The sequence below is a fragment of the Lissotriton vulgaris genome, chromosome 6 (assembly GCF_964263255.1).
Source record: "Lissotriton vulgaris chromosome 6, aLisVul1.2, whole genome shotgun sequence".
NCBI classification, from domain to species: Eukaryota; Metazoa; Chordata; class Amphibia; order Caudata; family Salamandridae; genus Lissotriton; species Lissotriton vulgaris.
In genome coordinates, this window is record NC_141694.1 from 540998028 (window position 1) to 541021760 (window position 23733).

The 23733-nt window shown below is 43.1% G+C and overlaps 1 protein-coding gene across 1 annotated transcript in view; it reads left to right on the top strand.

The window, feature by feature from the left end:
• The window catches only part of LOC147707531 (dynein axonemal heavy chain 5-like), a 1425553-nt gene that overhangs the window by 495549 nt on the left and 906271 nt on the right, over positions 1–23733 (top strand). The window contains exons 32-33 of the mRNA XM_086925656.1: positions 50–146; positions 16960–17223. Of these exons, the coding sequence (XP_086781782.1) occupies positions 50–146; positions 16960–17223 (361 nt within the window). The remainder of the gene's footprint in view (positions 1–49; positions 147–16959; positions 17224–23733) is intronic.

A 23733-nucleotide genomic window follows, 5' to 3' on the forward strand; every position in this document is an offset into this window, starting at 1 on the left:
AGTTGTCAGGAGTTGCATGATCGCCTAATACAATTAATGTATTCCACAGATTTCAGGATGAGTTGGTTTCCATTGCGAAGGCTGCCAGGAAGGAGCTAGAGTTGGAAATTCAGATGAGAAGAGTGGAGGAGGAATGGACTGAACAGGTAAGGATGTGTGGTGTCTTGTGAGTTAATGTTGACGGAACCCTTTGGTTCCTGACGGACTCCGTAGAGCAGTGATGTGAGTGCGTGGGCATGGGGATGGAATTCATGATGCAGAATGTTCAGTTAACGGTTGCACACTAAGGAATAAAGACCAAGCTCCATGTGTAGCATGTTCATTTGTATGTACCCGAGCTGGTGTAGGACTCCACAACTGGCAATGAGATAGGTGATTACTTAAAGCCCATGACCCAAAGAACCGAGAGTGCCCTCCCACAGAGTTTGCTGTGGTCCAGCAAACTGCTTGTGTGTGCCACGTGTGCCTCAGTTGAAGTGGAATCCGACTGGGAGAGGATTGCAATTAATTTATTTGGACCCCTTGATAATGGACATCATCTACTAGTTATTGTTGATGAATATTCCGTTTTTCCTCCAGTGGATGATCTGTCGTCAACTACTCATGACAGAGTCATTGAGAGACCTTAAAGTATTTTTGCAACATGGAGGGTTCCTTTGATTTTGAAATCTGACAGTGGGTCGCCTTTCAATAGTCGGGAATTTAAAGATTATCTCACTCATTCACATTTCAGGCATCAGAAAAGCACACATTTCTGGCCACAGGCAAATGGTGTGATTGAGAGATTTATGAGTACCCTCAAGAAGACCTTTTCAGTGTGCTAAGCTGGAAAAGCTTGAGCTCGAATCAGTTGTTCAGTCTACACCTCATGCATGCAGGTCAACTCCCCATTCTACCATGGGTGAGAGCCCTGCAACCTTAATGTTTGGGAGAGACATACAAACCAAATTGCCACAATCGACCACTGCGAGATCCATTGACATTGATAAACTTTGAACCACTTATTCAGGTTCACTTGCACAAAACTGGTGATTACCTTTTTCCAACTTAGATCTCGAAGGAGTTAAATGTTTTAAATAACTAGGGGAATACATGCATAGCTGGGTAAGGGTATGGGTTACCCATATTGTAAATGCACGGACCTTACCTCCAGTATTGCAATTGCCTAAGACATCAATTGTGCCTGATGATAGGTTGGGAGTACCAGTTAAACTTATGTCATGGAACTTGGCTGACCTTCAGTCAAAGCTCAATAATTCAGAATGGGGGGAATTTCTTGGTAACCAATATATTATTCTCCTACAGGAAACCTGGGAGATAGAACCAATGCATAGACCAGGCTACCTTTCATTTCACATTAATGCTAATCCCGCTAGCTCTGGTAGAGCTTCGGGAGTTTATTTATTTGGTTGTAAACTAATATCCAGTGTAAGGTTAAAGTCTGTACAATAGATCAAAGAACTAATTGGGGGTTATCTTGTCCCTCCAAAGTACTTCTTTGTACAGACGTACTGCTGGCGTAAATATATACATATACATACATATAGCCCCGGATAACACAAAATCGTTAATACTATATGCCTTGCAAGGTTAAAGTCTGGACAATGGGTCAAAGAACTTATTGGGGGTTATCTTGACCCTCCAAAGTACTTCTTTGTACAGACGTACTGCTGGCATAAATATATACATATACATACATATAGTCCCGGATAACACAAAATCGCTGATATTATATGCCTTGCAAACTTTGTTTGAATCTATTCATCATACAACGCCTGGGATCATAGATAGGGACTGTAATACAAAATTGTAACCCCTTGAGTCCTTTTCATCACTGTTGTCTGTAGGAGATGAGAAGCTTTAAATTAAGCTAGTTAAAAAATGGTCAAAAGTGGCTAGTCAACTCTTTCATCTGTTTTTGGAACACAGATTAAGACCTGCAAATGGGTGTATTAAATCGGATCACAGTCCAAAACCAACTTTCAAACGAGGACGGTATACAAGCCACATAGGTTATATACTGTTTGATTTAAGGATATGGAACAATATGAGTGATATGAAAGTAGTAGTGCCCTGGATAGTAACCATAATGTTCTTGTAGCAGAATTGTATTTTAATCTGTTTTTTATCCTCAGGAACACATTAATATTAACGGGCCAATGTCGTTAACTGTTACTAACAACTTCAGGAACATAAAATGGGTTAATATATATGACAAAAAACAAGCCAAGAGCCTGATTTACCAAGCCGTTGTGGTCTCTTTTGAACCATATAAACAAATCAATTTTAGCACACTTACCTTTAACTCAACACACCTAGACTTCTTCAAAATCTTTAAATTTGACTTTAGGGATTATTCCCAGATGCTGCAAGTTAAAACAACTTCATGTGCTTGGTACACAAAAGAGTGTAGGGTGGTGAAAAAGGGTCTGATCAATGCTGGAAAAGAGGGTGAGAAACCAGGAATAATCAGAGCGAGAAAGTTTTATAAGACAACTTTGAGTAAATTTAATAAAAATTGAAAAGAAGCCCAGTGGTTTGAATTAACATAAGCACTGCAAAAAAGAAATCAAGAGCCTTTTAGTGAATCATTGCCTCTGTTAGTAGATCAAGGCTAGTTCAACCGGACTCAAATGTTCTGGTGGAGCAATGGGTAGCCCATTTCTCTACCCTGTACAATGTGAAGGAGAATTTTAGGCCAAGATCTCATCTAGACACTGAACGTAGCTTAATCCCTCTTCAGGTGCAATCAACTGACCTTAACCCACCAACAATTGTTTTTACTCTTAAGGAAACTGGGTTAGCCATCCAACATATGAAAATACAAAGAAAAAGCAACAGGCCCTGATAGCATCCCAGGGGATTTATTCCACTCAGATCCTGCTATATGGCTTCCTTACTTGAACACACATAACAATGCCATATCTGGTGGGGAGGAAATCCCAGAGTTGTGGTGTGGTGCTATCATTGTTCCAATTTACAAGAAAGGGGCAAAATACAATCCTGAAAACTATAGGCCTGTTAGCTTATTGATAATACTCAGAAACTATTTTGCAGGCAGGCCCTCACCTGGCAGCAGGGATGGATGAGTGAACATCAGGTTTTTTCGGATCGTCTGTGAGAAAATAAGTACTATTGATCATGTGTTTTTTTTCACAACTATGTGTTGGAAGTACATTTCCCTAAAAAAAGTTCATTTGTGTGTAGCCTTCATGGACATGAAGGCTGCTTTCAATTTAGTACCAAGGGAATTCCTGAAATCCTGATTAAATTGTACACAGGCATATGTGCACAATGCAGATGGAATACCCAAGGAGTGCTGGCCAACAGGGTTCCCATAAAAGGGTGACACGGTCTTGCCCTGGTCCCCACACTCTTCATCCAATACATAAACAGCGAGGTGGAGTGGTAGAACAAATGCCAGCATGATGCATCAAAGTCCGCAAACATCAGCACTCCAGCTCTGATGTTTGCTGACCATTTTGCTACTGTCACACACCCTAAAGGGATTTCCGGAACTGATCGATCATTTTGTAAGGCTCTTCAAGAGTAGGGGACAAGAAATGAATGCAAGAATGTGTACTTTCATGGCTTTAAATCCCAACTGCTCGTTCAGGAATAAAATGGCTATGGACGGTGCTCACATTCAGTAGGTAAAGCGCTTTGACTATATAGGAAACAGGCTCACTGATAATCCCTCCTGGGATCTCCACCTTAATAAAAGCAAAACCACTTTCCAACATGGAACAGTAGTTATCCTGAAAAGGTTTAAGTCGACATAATGTAGGACTGTTTTCCTAGTCCTTGAAGTATACAGGGCAGAAAAATGGTGCTAAGGGGATGTCATCCATTGGAATTACATGGAAAATACATTTTTGAGATTTCTATTCAATCTACCCTAAAGCACACCTCTGATACCTGTAAGGGGGGGCCTGAACCGAAAAAAAGAAATGATATTGCCGGATTAAGAATTCTGAATTATTGGGGTAGAATCTGGTCACTACCTCATCTAGTTTCCTACAGAGTTGCCCTTGACAAGCTAATTGACTTAAACCAGAGTTGTTCCACAATATGGTTGAAGGCAGTAAAAGCTTTTTGTGGGATGTTAAAGATAAAGGAAGTATGGATTGAGCCAAGCAAAATGGAAAGAAGCATATGCAAATGGGTAAAGGGCATATATTGGGACCATATCCTTTTAGAAGTGTGGCATGAGCTGAGTCCTGATGGCTTGATTGATACGTTTTCACCCTATAAATGTTGCCCCAAATTGGAAGTATTCTTCAATAGAATTAATTCCATCAAGGATAAGATCCTCTACATTAGTTTCAAAATCAGCACGCTGTCACTCAAGGTGTTCACACCAAAGTGGGACAAAAATAGAGACTCAGCGGGGGAATGCCCCTTCTGTCCTAATACTCAGGAAACATGAGAACATTTTAAATTTTTTTGCCCCAGATATAACAAACCGAGGTCTAAGTGGATTCTTCCACTATGTCGGTGTCTGGGTGTAAGGCAGTACCTGGAGGTATTAAGACTGCTAAAGCATGATACAACAGATCCGATTGTCTTCACTCTATCAAAGTTCTTAATTTGGGCTTAGCATTTAAGATCTGTTCCCGTGATGTAATATGTGTTGTATCGAAGCTTAGCGTGAATCCTTTGCTGCTGGAGGTTATAATATAGGACACTGAAAGTCTTTATTAAACTATCCATTGTGTGCGCTATCTGTGGAGATAAAACTCAGTTGACTTAACTGGGTTTGTTGGGACCCATAGTGGACCCCTATAGAAGGCTCTATTGTTAATTCATGATTACACCATGCAGTCTGTTTAGTAGGCATGAGCGGAAAATCCGTTCCGCTCGCGGATTTCGCGGATTTTCGGTAAATCGGCGATCTGAAAATCCGCGAGATCCGCGAGCGGCGGATTTCGGGGGGAAAAGTTCAAGCCTGTTGAACTTTTAACTATTTTAGGATGGCGCCGAGAAGCTGCCAGCACCATCCTAAAATAGTTACTAAGTTAGCTTCAACAGGAAGCACTAATAGAGGAAATAAAGCAGGTGCTCGAGCACCTGCTTTATTTTATCTATTAGAGCTTCCTGATGAAGCTAATTTAGTAACTATTTTAGGATGGCGCTGGCAGCTTGCCGGCGCCATCCTAAAATAGTTAATTAGGATGATGTGTGTTTTGTCGAGGCTGGGTAGGTGTCGGTTCTCCGCATATCTTTCGTCGAAAATTAGCTATGATGCTTGATGGAGGCCTTTGCATAATTGACTTTCACTAGCTCAATCCCTGTGCAGTTCCTGTGACCACGAGCTTCTCTGATCCATGCCTGTCCTTTTATACACACAAGAGGCATGTGAACTCGCATATAAGCCCCGTCCGTTTGGCCCCTCCCCGCACACTAGTGGTGTGTGCACCGTCTTCATGCCCTTTCCCCACTTGATGGACAGCTCACTCGAGGGACCCCGGCGCTCTTTGGTGTGATGGCAAAGTTAATCAGCCACCCCAAAAATGTGTGTTTTGTCGAGGCTGGGTAGGTGTGCGCTCTCCCCATATCTATCGTCGAAAATTAGCTATGATGCTTGATGGAGGCCTTTGCATAATTGACTTCCACAAGCTCCATCCCTGTGCAGTTCCTGTGACCACGAGCTTCTCTGATCCCTGCCTGTCCTTTTATACACACAAGAGGCATGTGAACTCGCATATAAGCCCCGTCCGTATGGCCCCTCCCCACACACTAGTGGTGTGTGCACCGTCTTCGCGCCCTTAACCCACTTGATGGACAGCTCACTCGAGGGACCCCAGCGCTCTTTGGTGTGATGGCAAAGTTAATCACCCCCCCAAAAAGGTGTGTTTTGTCGAGGCTGGGTAGATGTGCGCTCTCCCCATATCTATCGTCGAAAATTAGCTATAATGCTTGATGGAGGCCTTTGCATAATTGACTTCCTCGAGCTCCATCCCTGTGCAGTTCCTGTGACCACGAGCTTCTCTGATCCATGCCTGTCCTTTTATACACACAAGAGGCATGTGAACTCGCATATGAGCCCCGTCCGTTTGGCCCCTCCCCACACACTAGTGGTGTGTGCACCGTCTTCGCGCCCTTTACCCACTTGATGGACAGCTCACTCGAGGGACCCCAGCGCTCTTTGGTGTGATGGCAAAGTTAATCAGCCCCCCCAAAAATGTGAGTTATGTCGAGGCTGGGCAGGTGTGCGTTCTCCCCATATCTATCGTCGAAAAATAGCTATGATGCTTGATGGAGGCCTTTGCATTATTGACTTTCACGAGCTCAATCCCTGTGCAGTTCCTGTGACCACGAGCTTCTCTGATCCGTGCCTGTCCGTTTATGCACACAAGAGGCATGTGAACTCGTATATAAGCCTCGCCCGTTTGGCCCTGCCCCTCACACTAGCGATGTGCACCGTTTTCCCGCCCGGCCATTCCCCACACAATCCGCAAAATCCGCGAATCCGCAAATTCGCGGATTTTGCGGATCGCAAATTCGCAAAATTCGCGAATTGCGAATTTGCAAAATTCGCCCATGCCTACTATTTAGTAAGGTTCCTTAGATGAGGTGGGATCTTTAACAAATTGGTACAAGACTGGTTAGTTGATAGGAGAGTGGATGCTACCTCCTGGACATTGGAAATAGCCTTTAGGTGCAATGGATCTAGCAAATGACAGCAGATGGAAGATTCATTGTTTAATACGATCTTAGTCTCAGTTTATCTAAGGGAATATTGCATTTGTTGATGTTGGATTTCCACATGTGGCTTTCTTGCTTACATTCTGTCTATATGACTATTGCACTGGTCATTTTATAACTGTCTGGTTTATCATGCTTGTAAGTCTGATGTTGTTTTATGAATTGTGATTTTTACATGACAGCTGCATTCATCACTTTGTAATTGCCTAGCTTTTTATACCTCAAAGTCTGATATTTGTCGATGATTTGTGATTTAGTTGTACTTTTATGGTTATGTATTTATCAAAAATAAAGAAATAATAAAGTCCAGTGTGTCAAACCAAAATGTTTTATGCAGCAAGACCATGCTGAGCTCTGATATTGATAATTTGAAGGCTCACGGAACGGGGTGACCTGCTGGAAAAAATATGACTCTATTAGGGTACCTTTCCATAGGTTTAGTTTGAAGTGTGTTTCCTTTGTCTTCCACCAAAAGTCTGTGCAGCTCAAAAACACTTGGCAAACTTCATAATGGATTCCATTGATTGAGTTTTAGGGATTTTCTCCCAAAAATTAAACAACATTTCTGAAAGTACTCTTAGTCTCCAGATACTGCAGTTTAATTTCAGTTGGCAACACATATCCTGTGTTCTCAAGAGCTTTCATCTTCACGCACTTCCAGGCTCAACAGGAAGGCCTCACTGCAAGTCATAGACTCCTTCAGAGATTAAGACTCCAGTATCCCTGTGAGTCTGTTCAAGAGACTGTCTTTCACAGCCTTGTAATAACGCAAGACCTTCTGGGCAGAGATTTAAATGAAGATTGAGTATGCCTCCCGTAGTATTTAGACCAGCAGGCAAAGTAGGTAGTTGTTCTTCTTCAGACAAATCAGGGAGCCTTCGTTCTTCAATGCATTTTCCCTGGTTTGTTTGTCGCTTTTTGACTAACTGTTTGTTACCGTGGATTACTGTAAGTCCTACGATTATTGTGTGCTCTCGCAAGATTTTTATGTGACTGGTCACAAATTAAAGAATCTTTGTGACAGACAACGTATGATGATGCTGGTATTTTGCCACAACAGTGGCCATAAAATGTCCTTGCTAAAGATCAATTAAGAAATGTATGGAGAATTAGTTGAGTAGCTTTGTTTGTGAAAATACTTAATTTAAATATAATTAAGAAGATGTACTAGTGTGTCTGACGCCTTCTTTCTGATAAATGTATTGCATACGTGGAGACATATTCAGTAACATACTGTTGGGATTTGAATATCACAGCATTTAAAGCAATGCTAAAGCAAACAAACCCAAGTCAACTGAAGATACACCAATGTTTCTGACAGCAAATCAGTCTTATGTGTGTTGAATGAAAGAATGGATCACTTGCAGGGTTAATCCAGTAGGACAAGTAGTGAGGCATTGGGTTTTGAGGTTGTGTGACAAGTACCCTCTTGTATCCAACTATACAACTTCCAGTCCAGTACAGAAGAAGTCTGAAAGCAAGTGATAACTACTGTTGCAGCCCGCCCTTTCTTTCTCCAATGGCTTACCCATTAGGAGATCATCGAAGTCAATGTTAACCACAGACTATAGTAGCCCCTTTCTAGCGGTCCTGCAGTGGGGATTGTAGAGTCCTGCCATCCTAGGAACTCGCCAATAGGTACACCACACACTGAGAGTAATTTTACACATCTTTATCCTGCTGCGTGTAAGTCGGAAGTCAACATTCTAAGCCTGCCTTCAACTTATCCCTCCAAAGCTTCCATCACAGGCATATGGTGTACAGTGGGAACCAAAAGAGTTCCACCATTCTTTTATTACAAAACACTACATCTTCTGCTTTGTTGAATAAAAAGACACACCTTTCAAAAATATACGAATAAATCCATGAATAAATACAGAGATACACTATCAAATACAATTCTTCAATTAAGCATTGCAGCGCCTGAATCACACGTTCTGATCGGGTCATTGGAAACCGAGAACTGGCAGTCGAAGTGTTAGTGATCTGCACAGGTAGGTGGAATTATCAGCAGACACAGAGGCATCAACAGTCTGTCTAGACCTAATCTCTACATTGACATTGATATTTGGTGTGTGATGGGCCACATGTCAAAAATTAGAGGAATCTCTTGTTAGGGACTTCCCAGGACACTAGGCAGTCACCATGTGTACTTTGGTGTTGGTGATAGTACAGGGCTCAACCTCAAAAGAAGCATCAGATTTCCTTCTTCTGTATTGTCTAATAATCACTCGATCTCCTCTTGTAAAAGTGATGTCCTTTGTATGACTTTTTTGTTCAGCATATATTTTCATCTTAGTGTGAATGTCTTCCTCATTCTTAGATCTGAGGTTGGTCCATTGGGGTAGTTTGGTCATCATAGCTCTTCCAAACATAAGAGTTGCAGGACTTTCCCCTGCCGTTGAGTGAGGGGTCGAGTGGTGAGCTTGAGGAGTAGTGTTTACAACAGCTTTGAGGTTGAGCTTCTCCAATGCACCATGCTGAACAGCTTGTTTTAGAGTACTTAAGAACTGTTGACCATGCCATTGTCGTGGGGCCGAAGAGCAGTGCTTTTTGATGCTTTATATTTACGTGATTTAGAAAGTTTTTAAATTCTCGACTATTGAAAGGTGGGCCATTGTCAAACTTTAATACTGCAGACACACCCCATGTCGCAAAGATGCCTTCTAGTTTTTGAAGGACCTTTTCATGTGTAGTGGTTGAAAGGTCTTTCACCACTGGAAAATGGGAGTATTCATCAACAATGACTTGAAGATGATGTCCATTCTCCAGAGGACATCGATAACTTGTTGTTGTAGACTCTCAGGAATAACAATATCCTTACCTTGCAGAATGAGACCTTCTTGAGTCACTGAAAGTTCATCTCTTACATTTTTGAACTTCTTCTACTCATTGTCATTAATGTTAGGTCTGGAAAGCTGGTTCCATGATTGATGAGCAAAAATGTCTTTTAATCTTAGCATGTCACTATCTTGGCAGTGAAAATGTGTTCTAAAGATATGGCAGCTGGTGTACTCGCGCTTCTAATAAAATCGATGTAGGCCTCCACTGTCTTTGATGGGGTGTACCAGAGCATTGTAATGGCACTCTTGAAAAATAATCAGCCGGATTCTAATCTTTCTCTGGGCGATGAAATATCATGTTGGTGTATTCTTGTAACCTCAAACTTCAGCGTTTAATTCGAGGAGGCATTTTGGCTTTGCAATTGCCAAATATTGTCAACAGTGCTTGATGATCTATCACTACAGTGAAAGGTTTTCCGTACAGAAAGCATGAAAATATTAACAAGTCCAGACCACTGCCAAACTTTCTTTCTCAGGTTGCGAGTAAGCACGTTCTGTTTGTGGCAGGCTCTTACTGAAGTATGGCATGATATGTCTCCAGGCATTTGGCTCTCCACTGTGCTGTGCAAGGGTTGCGCCCAACCCAACAGGGCTAGCGTCAATTACAACCTCTTTTTGTAGTTTGGGATCAAAGTAGGCCATTTCAGTGGCACTGTTAATGGAATATGTGACGTTACAACGCCACATATTACATCGCAGTAGGTAACAACACGGATATTACATCATACACGTTGTTACCACGCATGACATTACAACGCAGGTCATTTCTACGACTTGCTCTAGATGGCGCGCTGGATTTAGGAATAGTATAAATTACTATTCCTACTCCAGTTAGCGCAACAGCAGAGAATGTGTTGGACTTAAAATCCAACACATTCCCTGGTGTTGCACCCCATCTAGTGCAAGTCATAGAAACGACTTGCGATGTAATGGCATGCGTGGTAACAACGCGACGATGTAACGTCCGCGTTTTTACCAGCGAGCGTGGTATTGACAGCTTTGTAAACGCTATCTCCCCTGTCAATGGCTTGCTTGATGTGTTGAAAGCTATTCTCCTACTCATGTGATCAATGAAAAGATACGTTCTTTTTCGTTAGTCCTCGTAACGCTGCACTGACCATAGCAAAGTCTCATATGTATGTTGAACAGTAACTGGCCAGTACAAGAAAGGATCTTAACATAGAAATGTCTTGTGGGGGTTTGCAATAGAAAATGCTTGCTCTTGTGCTGGATCAGGTTTCATACCCCGATCAGAAAAGACATGGCCAAAGAATTTCAAGCTTTTCTTGTGGAATTGACATTTGTTGGCATTCAGAGTTAAGCCTGCATTGGACAACAAACGACAGACTTGCATGAGAGCTTGTCATGTTCTGTCTGTGTGGCTCCGAAAATGAATATGTCATCACTATGGTTAAATGCTTTTACTAGGGCTGAATGATACGTCAAATGACGTCTCATAAAAGTTCAGCAGCAGAGGCTACACCAAAACTCAATTGTTTATAGTGATACAGACCAATATGAGTAGAAAAGGTTGTAATGTACCTGGATTTTTCTTCAAGCTCCAATTGATAATATCCTTTATTAGGCCTTGTTAGCCTGACGCATGTCAAGGCATATTCACTTCACTTCTCTGTCTCTTTTGGGCACTACAACAATGGGAGAAACCCATGGTGTCAGACCAGTAAAGCATTCAATGATATCATGTTAAAGTAATGAATTAAGTTTTTTTCAACAGCGTCTTGCAAGTAAAAAACAATTTGTCTGTGTGTTTGAGCAACAGAATCAACATCCTCATTTATGTGTAAATTTACGTTCATTGTTTTGAGTTTGCCTAGCCCATGAAATAATGAAGGAAACTTTCTTACAATTTCACGATGAGTATTCATATTGTATTTCACTGATATTAGGCCCATATCAGCAGCAGTATTAAAACTCAGCAAACAGGCACATCAAGCTGTTCCTTGAAGTACATGAATAGGTGCGTGTGCCACATTTTTATTGCGTGTATTTCATCTTGGCTACAAAGGATCTTTGACTCTTTAAGGGCGTTGAAGCAGCCCATGAGTAGACATTTGTTTTTGATTTAGTAAATTGTGGTAATGGAGACAGTTTTTGATACTTCTCCTCAGGCATGATATGTATCGACACACCACTGTCAATTATGAATAGTATTAAACACCCATTTAGTTTTAGTTATCTTCAGACAATGTTTAAATTTGTTTGGTGCTTTCTCATGTCAATTTTTCTTCACTTTGAGTTTTTTCTCACATTTGAACAGTCCCGCTTGTGCATGCCTTTCTGAGGTAAACATCGACATTGCACAGTTATCATTGTGACTGTCACTGGAAAGTGAGACTGAGGAACTCTTTGTCGAAGATTTAGACGATGATCAACTTAGTTTGGTGTTGATTTTCCTCAGTTGGTGTGGCCAATTGACCTTGTGGGAGCTCGTCAAACGTCACTGAGGTAGCGGTTGGTCGGCCATTTTGTCTTCATGCTGCGACTCACTTACTTTTCTCTTTGCCCTGGAAGTCGTCACAAAATGGTTCACTTTACCACAGCTGAAGCATGTTTGTCCAATGGCAGGATATTTACCTTCATGTGGAAATGACAATCCACATCTGTAACACGTTTTCTTTTTCTGTAGAGACATTGCCTTGTGTCCCTAACCTTGTGCCTCGGCTTACTTTTCATGCTCATAACTGAGCACTTTGAGCATCTCCGTCCTCTATGCCAGTCGCTTGATGATCATCACACTTTTTAATGCAAGCAGCTTTTAGGGCTTATTCTAAACTCAGAGGGGCAGATTTACGAGCCACTTGCGCCACATTTACATCACTTTTCCCATGTTGAAAGTGACGCAAAAGTAGTGCAAGTTGCTTGTAAATCTGCCCTAGATTTTTCAGGTAGCATCCTCAATATTAAATTCATTGAACTTACAGTGCTTCACCAGAACATCCAGTCGGTTGTATGCCATCCATCGGCCGCAACGTCCTCGCAGGCGTTCGCATCGCGGCCAATACATCGTAAATGCAATTACACCGGCCATTTTGGCATCGCACGTCGTTGCAACGCAAATGCGGCCACAGCCTCGGATCGCGTGTCACATCGGCGACATTACATCGCGCGACATGACAATGCGATGGTTCACACAGCCAATGGGTTGCTGGGGAGGTATATATTGTATATATTGAGTTGCACACCGTGTCTGCAGCCATTTGTGCCTGTGTCGTTGTGTGTACAGGCTTTGCAATCGGTAAGTCTCCAGTAGGCTGGTGTTTTATATCTTGAGACTTCATTTTTAGTGCCCTTGTGCCCTATGTTTCCCTCGTGCCATACCTGTGCATAAATAATGATATTTCTCGTTTTTCGTGGCCCTCTGTGCTATGTTTCACTCGTTTTTGTGTGCCCTTCTGCCCAATGTTTCCCTCGTTTTTAGTGCACTTGTGCCCTATCTTTCCCTTGTTTTTCGTGCTCATCTGCCCTATGTTCCCCTCGTTTTTGTGTGCCTTAATGCCCAATCTTTACATCGTTTTTTGTGCACCGCAGCCCTATGTTTCACACGTTTTTCGTGGCCCTCTGCGCTGTGTTTCACTCGTTTTTGTGTGCCCCTCTGCCCAATGTTTCCCTTGTTTTTAGTGCACTTCTGGCCTATCTTTCCCTTGTTTGTCGTGCCCCTCTAACCTATGTTTCCCTCGTTTTTGTGTGCCCTAATGCCCAATGTTTCCCTCGTTTTTTGTGCACTTCTGGCCTATCTTTCCCTTGTTTGTCGTGCCTCTCTAACCTATGTTCCCCTCGTTTTTGTGTGCCTTAAAATGCCCAATGTTTCCCTCGTTTTTCGTGCACCTCAGCCCTATGTTTCACACGTTTTTCGTGGCCCTCTGCGCTATGTTTACATGACAAAATGGCAAATGTGTAAAAAAAAATGTAATATTGGAGGCACATTAGTATGGGGCGAATATGTTTAATAAATGAGGCACAATTACGGAAATTATGGGCGCAAATGTTTAAAAACATGACCCCGCTCACATAAACATTTTTTTACACATTTGGCAATTTGTCATGTTTTCGTTGCATGAAATGAAAGTGGGTTTTGTAAAGCGCATTACTACCCGAAGGCCTCGTAGCGCTGTAAATGCATATCTCTGAGGGTCTACTGAGTTATTTAGAAAAAAGGAAGGTTTTAAGAGTTTTGCGGAATTTTAAAAGATTGGACTCGTTACGGAGCGTGGAAGGTAAAGAGTTCAAAATCATGGCCGCATTCAGGGAGAAGGAGCGTCCACCCCACCTGGCCCATTTGAACTTGCGTGTTGTTGCCAGAAAGGCCGTGCTGGAACGCAGTGATCTTTGGGGATGGTAAGGGGTGGTAAAGGAACAGATCATTGCGGGGGCGTTTTTCCACATGGCCTTATGCATTATGCACATAGCCTTGAATTTTACTCTGGCTTGGATGGGCAGCCAGTGTAAATTTCTCAGGGCAGCAGTGCCCGAGTGACTACGGGACAGGCCTAGCAGTAGACGTGCTGCTGCGTTCTGAGTGACTTGCAGCTTTTTAAGTGTGCTGGTCGGTGCACCCAGATATAAAGCATTCCCATAATCCAGACGAGACAGGATGATGGCCTGGACCATTATCCTGCGAGACTGGAAAGGGAGAAGTGGTAGAATTTTCCGCAACATACGCATCAGCCCGAAGCAGGTGGCGGAGAGTATTGTGGCTTGCTGGTTAAAGCTAAGAGTATTATCCAGCCACATGCCCAAGCTTTTGATTTGCTTTTTTGGTTCGGGGGGGGGGCCATACAGGGTGGCCATTGTAGAGTTGGTCTAGGGCCAGCTGTATTCCCCAGGAACATCAATTCAGTTTTGTCCCCGTTAAGTTTTAAATGGGAGGAGGCCATCCATTTTGTGACTGCTACTAGGCAACTGTTCAAGTTAGACGGGGTGTGTCCTGGCTGATTCAGGGCCACCACAAGCTGTGTGTCATCAGCGTAGGTCACGATTTCAAAACCAAAAGAGTGAACGACCTCCGCTAATGGTTGCATATAAATGTTAAAAAGTGTGGGGCTCAGGGAGGAGCCCTGAGGCACACCTTGATTGAGAGGCCAAGTTTTGGAATGAATGTCACCCTCCACCACCTGGAAAGTTCGGTTTTCCAAAAAAGACTGTAGCCATGAGATGGCGCTTCCTGTCACTCCAAGCTGTTTTAATCGGGAGATAAGGATGTTACTGTTCACAGTATCAAATGCAATGTGAACGACGATGCGATGTCATCCCGTCACTCCAAGCTGTTTTAATCGGGAGATAAGGATGTTACTGTTCACAGTATCAAATGCGATGTGAACGACGATGCGATGTCAAAATCGCGGTGCGATGCTGTGGGTGCTTCCCCATTCAGTCTATCCACAAACTCCTCGATAGTCTCACCTAGTCTCTGGCGCTTTTAACTGAATATGTATCCTTCATAATCGAAATATGGCACTGGATTAAACTTTGCATTCAAGGCTGTTTTGATCGTACGCCACTTCACCTTCTTGTGGTAGCTTTTTCATGGCGTCTTTTAATCCTTCACAAGCCAAGTTCCTCAGATACTTTAAAAAAAATGTAATCATCTTTTTCCTCTAATGTATCTATAAAATCTTCAAAGGTCTCTATCCATGCCATCCATCTATTGCCACTATTGTCTTCTTTGACAGTATCAAATGCAGTTGGCGGTTTTAAGAATGCAGAGGTCCTATATACATTGGTGGGCAGTAGTGGTCACTCAGGCGCTTATTGTGGAACTTGATTAGGCAGAGTTTCTCTAGTGCCTTGTGACATGCTGGCGTCAGGGTCAGCTTTAACAATGTTTGACACTTGGAATTTGCCATTGCTCAACATTGGAGCTCCTTACTTGATGACTGTCTAGGGAGTTGTTCTGGGCCCCTGTGAGGCAACTTTGGTGGTGGGCCGCTTCGTCTGGGGACAACTCCGCATGCACAACCCCTGACCCTCTTTCTGGGGCCATTAGACAGCTTGTTGTTGCACATTGAGTCAGTTGTTGCGGTAGGTAGATGAACCTTATATACTAATAGTCAATGAAAGCATTTAACATTATGATATTTTGTCGGCTTTGTACTTAAATGTTTCTTCACAAACTCCTGGTTAATCTCTGCTTTGTAGCACTTGATTTGTATTGACGTATTGCTGTGCCCTGCTTTTGTAGCCTAGTTGCATCCGCCTTTAGCATTTCTACTCCATACAGCATTTGGCAATAATTGGCGTATTGCTACAGTGCCTTTTATTTGCTGTTGTTTTATTCAGTTCCTGGCCACTGACATGTGGACTTTCAATGTTGGTTTCTTTATCATCAAGCGCTTTATACAGGCTGGTGTTGCGCTGAGACTCTACCTGTGCCAGCGTTGATTCTACACCTTCACTACAGCATACATGACACACACAAGCAATTTGCTGGACCACGGCAAACTCTCTAGAAGAGCACTTTCAGTGTACAGGCTTCAGATCCCCTATCTCGTTGCCACTGTAGCGTCTACCCGTTAGGAGATCACAGAAGTCCATGATAACCACAGACTATTGCAGCCCATTTCTAGTGGTCCTACAGTGGGGATTGTAGAGTCCTGCCAGCCTAGGCACTTGCCAATAAGTACGCCACACACAGAGAGTCATTTTACACGTCTTTATTCCGCTGCGTGTAAGTCTGAACTCAACATTCTAAGCCTGCCTTCAACTCATCCCTCCATCGCATACGTCACAGGCCTACGGTGTACAGTGGGATCCAAAAGAGTTCCTGTGTTCTTTTATTACAAGAACCTACGAGGATCATGATGTAAATCAGTTGTACTTACCAGGTGGGAATGTGCTGTGTACATGCACTGAGAATATTACCTCTCAACACACACCACAAGATAGGCCTTGTCTATCAAGCACTGACAAAGCAAATAGGTCTTGCCTTTGGGACCTTGATGGCTTTGCTAATGGTTTTACCCATGCTGCACAGCATCCCCAATGCTGTGCTGCATGGCTAAAGAATTTTTAAAAAACGTATGAAGTTACTGTTTTTTTTCTTTTTACTTACTGATCCGAGTTGGATAGGTAACTAAAAAGAGAAGAAAATGCACAATAGAGATTTTTTTTTAACGTGTGTGTGGGGGGAAGTAATATGGGGATACAGGAGGGGTTGGAAGCAACATATGGGACAGTGAGTGGAAACAACACAAGGTGTAGGCTTTTAAAGCAGGTGGGATGGAAGAAAAACAAGAATACTGGAGCGGACAGAAGCAATACAGGAGTGCAGTGGGATCAAACAAGCAAAGAACTGCAACATGGATCTGGCTGGATTCATATGATTAGGTTTTACTTTGACCCCTGCATTGTGAACAGATACCTATATAGTGTTTTGTCAATTTTGTTCAAGGTGTTGAATTTCGAGGCCTACAAGAATAGAGGAGAAATATTTTTGGTGAAAGAAGATTCACTTCTTTTGCTGGAGGAGCTGGAAGATGCCCAGGTTCTTCTGGCTCACATGCTAACTTCAAAGGAAATTGACCCATTAAGAGAGGAAGCTACATCATGGGCTGAGAAGTTAAAGCGAGTGGGGGATGTTCTGGAGTTATGGATAGATGTGCAAGAACTTTGGCAACATCTGGAGGAAATCTTCAGTCACTCCACAATCACTAAGGTGAGGTGTTCCAACAGTTGTCTAACTTTTAACTATATCCTGTGATATTTGTGTTTGCTTTGTATTCATATTACATTTTAATGTACATTGTCAGTATTTAGAAAAATACATAGTTATTAATAAAACTATTAGGAAAGACCTCTTTATTTCATGAATTTTCAGAATCTGTGAAGAGGACGTATTTTTTATGAATGTAATAACGTCTTACACTGACCAAGTGAGCAATGCACTTGAGGCTGGTTGCATGTAGGGGAAATCGGTAATGTTCTCTTTTTTTTAGATTTAACGGCACAAAAATATTTGATGTTTTAGCACAATTTTCCAAATAGACTATCTAAAAGGCCACAGGTTTTACAGGCAGGTCGAAAAGGGCACTCATTAAAAGTTTTCATGGAGTGTCATGTAAGACTGACTCTCCTTGGAGAGTTCTTCCTTAAAGAACATTTTGAAATATGGGGGACAAATTGTGAATTTATTAGCATCATTTCCCTAAATGATTGGCTAAAAAGCACATCAGTTTTACGCGCAGTTCACATAAACAGGTTAGGCTGTTTGACATGGCCTGTCAAATATATAAATTCACTTGCAACTTCAGCTTCTTTTTGATTCTCCTATTGTGCCTTTTCCAAGTGTTATCTCAGTGGTTTAATGTTTAATTCACTTAGTAGGGACTGGATGTAACACTCAAAATCTTGGCCACTAGACACCCAGGCCATCCTTCCGGTTAGATCGGTCTTTCAGAAGATAGAGCTACCGATCAGGTTACCGAGACATTACAGTTTCAGGCATCAGACATATCTCTTAAATGAAATTTATTTACATGCTTAGGTCTCAGACAGCACAAGGCATGATTAGCTCATAAAAAGCTGTACCGATACTTTAATGCTCCTTCCATCTTAGAAAATAATTGTAAATGACTTTAGACATAATGAAATAAAGTGCTCACGAATCGACGTGCATTATCACTCCGATATGTGTTAAATATATTTTGGAAGTGCTCTTACTTTTTCTCAAAGTGTCCCTGTAGCTCTTTAAAATAAATAATGTATTTGTCCATTGCTGCTGTGCACCAGTGCCTCACTTGGATATATTTTTCATTGTGCCAAAGCATTACTATCACATTCCAGGGATGACTGTCATATCTGAGGCATGGCCACCAGATGTCCAGCAGAAGTTATAGATTGGTACCGAATGTAAGGGATGAGAACAAAATGTCAGAAGTGCCCATCAGGAAACATGTGCCCACATGTGTATGAATTTGTGCTTGTCTTTCAGCCTGTCTATATATGCATGCTTAAACAATTGTTTTTGTGCCTGAGCGTGAAGTGTTCCGAAGATTTCAGTTACTCCTGTTGTGTTTTTTTCTAGGCCCCCAGGCTGGGATAATATTTCCACCACTTCTTATGGGCAACGGATAACATGGACAGGTGTCCAATGACTCCTCGCTCATGTCTTCCCTGACGATATGACCATGTTGGGACGGACAATCAGTCCTTCCTGGCAAAGACTAAGCAGGTTTTTGGAAAATTCCCTCCGACCTACACCACAGAGTAGAAATATATGGATTTGCTCACCAAAGGCGCATACCCTAACCTAAGACAGAATACATGTAGCAAAATGGTAAAGAAAATTACAAATATATTGTGATTTTCTACCCAGGCGTGGCTAATATGTGAGGAATGCGCCCATTATTTTGAGGATTTGAATCATGTTGATGTTGATCATTTTACCAGTGATGAAGTCTACAAATCAAGGAATGTTCACTCTATTCATAGTTGCCACTGTTATAAAGGGATGGCCACCACTGTGAGCCTAGGCATTATTATTCCAGATATGGCCACAATATACCAGATAGGCCCATAATATGTTAGGAGTAGTCACAGTTACATTTGGTATACCGCAATGCCAGAAATTCCCACCAATATGCATGAGAAGGCACCCAATATGCAGAAATGGCCAGCATTGAGCCTGTGATGCCCACAGTATGGCCTAGAAGTTCACAGTGTGTCGGAGAGAATTATATTTATGCCAGGGAAGGCCACCATTCTTTGATGGAGTGCCTACAGTATGTCATTAATATCTGCCAACATGACAGTTAGAATTACAATTATGCTAGGAAGCTTGTTGTGTCACACCGTTATTTCCCAATTTGGCTTCTGACTTATGGACCCCAACCTTTGAGGTGTAACACTTTTGCATATTGTCATACATTTTATCACAATGTTATCTATATGGTATTATTGCCAGTTACCTCTCTCTGTATATATGATACATATGTCTATTTCCGAGGGATACTTATAGTACCAGATTTCTCACTTTAGTATACTTCCCAGTCATCAGAATTGATCTGGAAAACGTATCCATAGCAGTGCTCTGCATGCTGCTAGTTGTCATTGTGTGACTATGTGCTTACTCAACACTGCCATGGAAGTAATTGCGCGGATGTAAGCGCCACCCCGGCACACTGATGTTAGTTTCTTTCTTTTCCCATTTTCCGATGTGGAAAGGAGCACTGCTCCCAACTTTTTCAGTTTTTCAACAACTTCTAAATGTTGAAAAACAATCTTTTTCACCAGTGGGCTAGAGAACGATATCCACACCCCATACCATGACTGCAGGAAGCAGTTGTCTGTCATGGACCCGCACAAGGTGTGTCATTGATGTCTGGGCTTTGGCCACAGCTCTAAACCAAGCGATAAGTGCACCAAAGACCGATCTGAGACCGGAGTTGCGACCTCCATGTAGATCCCACTCCAAGCTGTGGGCTGGACTCGGTCCTGGACTTCAGGCTATTCCTGTGACCACTGAACTTCACACTCCAAATCTTCTGGTAAGTTGAAGTCAAATTGCAAACTTAATTAATTGAAGCTTGACTCAACCCCATAACATCAAACTGACTCAAAATAGAAGGTGCAAGGGCATCACAATGTCAGTCGTACCCCTTCGAAGTCTCCTTCCACGGAACTGGTTACTGAGCTGGGTCCAAATTTATCAAGATGTTGTCATCCCTACAACAGAATGAGACCTTCAAGGAGACTATGCTGCACTTTTTTGATCTGCTTCCGGGTCCCTCTGGCTTTCCTTCAGGCCATAGAACCGCAGGGACCTTCAGTTGGGTTGCCATGATGAGCACGTCCTCTGTGATATCTCCTTATGACTCATTACCAGGCCAACAGTGATGTGGTACAGACTTCTACTTCGGCCGCAAGATCCACGCCAGTCCGTGCTTCTCACCTTTGTTCGCCATAAGTTGGCAGGGTATGCTCAGACGTGAGTCCCTTGCTCACTTTGCCACTGGATTCAAGCAAGCCGGGCTGAATACGGCTGAAATGCCAGAAACCGGTCCTCGGAAGCTTGTTTCCGGTCCAGGGAAGGCATGGCTTGGCAGTTCGGGCTGGACTGTTCCCATGAGGCACAGGGTCAGACTGATTTGCATATAGCCATGTCTGAACTGGGGTGGCAGAGTGGGCTAAAGAACGGTAATGGATTAAACCCAGATCTGTTGACTAGGTGTGAGTGTTTGATTGGTTCGGATGCTCCGTCCATCACCACCCCCTTTTGTATCGCTTTGGATTTAGGTGAAGCAGCTCTGAGGCTTTTTGGTGTTCCTGGCCTCCTGCTCTCTCCTCATCAGCAATGCCAGGTGACACATATATGCATGTTCTGCGATGAAATTTTAAGTTCCAATGTGCCCAGCATAAAGGCAATCTGGTCAATGTCTTCCAGAAATCAGCAAAACCTTGAAATTTGCTGCTCGAATGCTGTTAGTTCAGCGGCAGGCCTCTAGTTCTTTCACATGCAAAACAGCTAGTGGTGATGGAGGCATCCATGCTGGGCTACCAAGGTCATCTGGGAAGGTGGAGATCAGGAGACACAGGTCTCTGGTGAGGGATGGTCCTCCTCAGTTTGCTGAAGTTGTGAGCCATTGCTCTGACCTGAAAACCTTTCAGCCGTTCATCAAGAGGAAACTGGTACAGTTTCTCACGGACAACACCACTGCCATGTGGTACTGCAACAAGCAGGGCAGAGTAGGGTCCTGATTCCTGTGTCAGGAGGTCCTGCGCTTCTGGAGGTAGAATCACAGGGCAGTTTCCTGACTGCAAATCACCTACCAGGATCCCTCGATGCCAGAGAGGGTGATAGAAGCAGGCATTGTCTGAAAGGTCACAAGTGGCACCTACATTACAAGTTTGCAGAGGGCATCTCGATTAGTGGGGAGAACCTTGGACAGATCTTTTGACACGGTTGAGAATACGAAACATTGAACATTTTGTACATTAGAGTTTCCGTAATAACATTTGGCTGGAATGGAATATGGTACTCCTATACACCTTCCCTCTCCTGCCCAGATTTCTGAAAAACATCAGGAAACGATGGGGCCCAAGTCATCCATGGGGCACCCAGACCTTCTGGGCATGAGCATCTGTCCTCCAATCAGACTGCCACTTCGTGAGAACCTCCATTCTCTACAAAAGGGTAGGGTCCTTCGGCCAAATCGGAGCAGGCGCCACCTATGTGCATGGAGATAAGGCTGTGGAATCTGACTTCATTTGATCTGCCATCCTCAGTTTTGGATGTCATCCTTGCTGCCTTCCCTGAAATCCATTTATGCAGAACGATGGGGCAAATTTGTGATCACATGTTGCGTTCACAAGACTAACCAATACAAGCAAGGCTGTTGAACGCCGTTATATCTTTAGCCCAGCAACGCCTTGTAGTCTGCACTATTAAAGGGTATTTGTTGGCTCTTTTAGTCATTTTACATTTGCCGGGCTACCTTTCTTTGTTCAAATCACCTGTTCTGATGAGATTGATTAAAGGTTTGGCACATGTTCTCTCCCAAGCTGTTTTTTAAACCGCATTTGGACCTGGTCTTTGTCTTGATGTCAGTCATGTGTACACTTTTTGGGCTGATGCATAGCTAGTTGTTGCATCTCTTGACCTCAAAGACCATCTTCCTCATTACGTGTATGCCAATGCGTCACATGAGTAAAGTTTTAGTACAACTTCCCGATGCCACCTTTTTCCCAGACAAGTTGGTGTTGAGGTCTCAGGCAGCATTCTTATTAGAAGTTGGGACTTCCTTCCTCGTTGGTCAGCCTATCACTCTGCCAGGATTCTTTACTCCCCTTATCCCTCAAAAGAGGAGGAGAGGCTCCATTGACTGGATCCGAAAAGGGCTTTAAGTTGATTGTACCAAGAAACATCAAATGGACGATCAGCTTTTTGTTTGGTCCTCTGTAGCAAACAAAGGGAAGGCTGTGCAGCAGAGGATCATAACAACGTGCTACGCACTGGTCAGAAAGCCCCACCTGGAAGGTCTGAGGGTCCATTCCATCAGGGCTAAGGCTACTGCCATTGCATGTGGGGTGCCAGTGCTTGACATTTGCCTGACTGTGACAAGGCATAATAGCATAAGTCAAAAAAAGCTCTACAGCCTTGACAACCAGGTCTGGTGAGAAGGCCATTTAGCTCTTTTAGTCCTGCAAGACGTTTTGGGCTGAGCCCACTACACAGACCCCCCACCTGGGGAGGTACTGCTTTAGAATCTATTTTAAGGTGAGGAAACTGCGCTTAGAAGTATTCATCAGAAGAACAAGCTACTTACCTTCGGTAACGCTGTTCCTGGTGGATTCTCTATTTAACCACAGATTCCTCACTGCCCTACCATCTCTTTACTCTGTGAAGTGGCCTCTTTTTAACATGTTAAAAAGGTTGCATGTTAGTACTCAGCACACTGTTACCAACAATTGTTTATGTTCCACGGCTGAGGTTGTGGTAAGGGAAAAGACAAGAAACTGACATCCTGTGCAGGTGTGGGGACTATATGCAGCTCCGCTCCATCAGTTCCGAAGCGTTGTGGAGTCAGCACTGACCTGTACTATGCCACTTTGCGGGAAGCAGGAGCACTGCTATGGACAGTTTGCTGGATCCAGTATGGCACCCGGTGCTCTGTCTTCAGGCACTGAGTATTGATCTGACCAGGAAGCTGCAAAAACAATTGTTTAAGCATGCTTGGATACACATGCTGAAAGACATGCTCAGATTCACATAGATGTGGGCAAATACCCACACTTCCACAATACCCCTTGCTTAAGACATTAACGTTGTTTTATACTTAAAGCTTATAGTTGCACATAGGAGTGGGGACAGCGGTCACAAAGCATGGAGGGAGTGACAGACTCATGCAGACCCAGGGGGCCTAAGACCAAGAGCCCTTTCAGAAGTGTGCATGAAGAGGTAGAAATGTAAATCTGATGTAGGCCGGAGAGAACAAGAGCTTTAGCGGGTATTTAGTGCTGCTATTATAAGGAAAGATGTGTCTTCTGATTTTGTTTCTTCCTGAATTGTTGGAGTGATGGGGCAAGACTACATTGTGTAGCGATGCTGTTCCAGGGCCTGGGTGCTTAGTTTGATAACACTAGCCTGGAGCTTCTTTCTTTCTGCAGCCTCTCATTTCTATACTGGTGATGTCATAGCTTCTTACGGTGCATTGACATTAGTATAAAA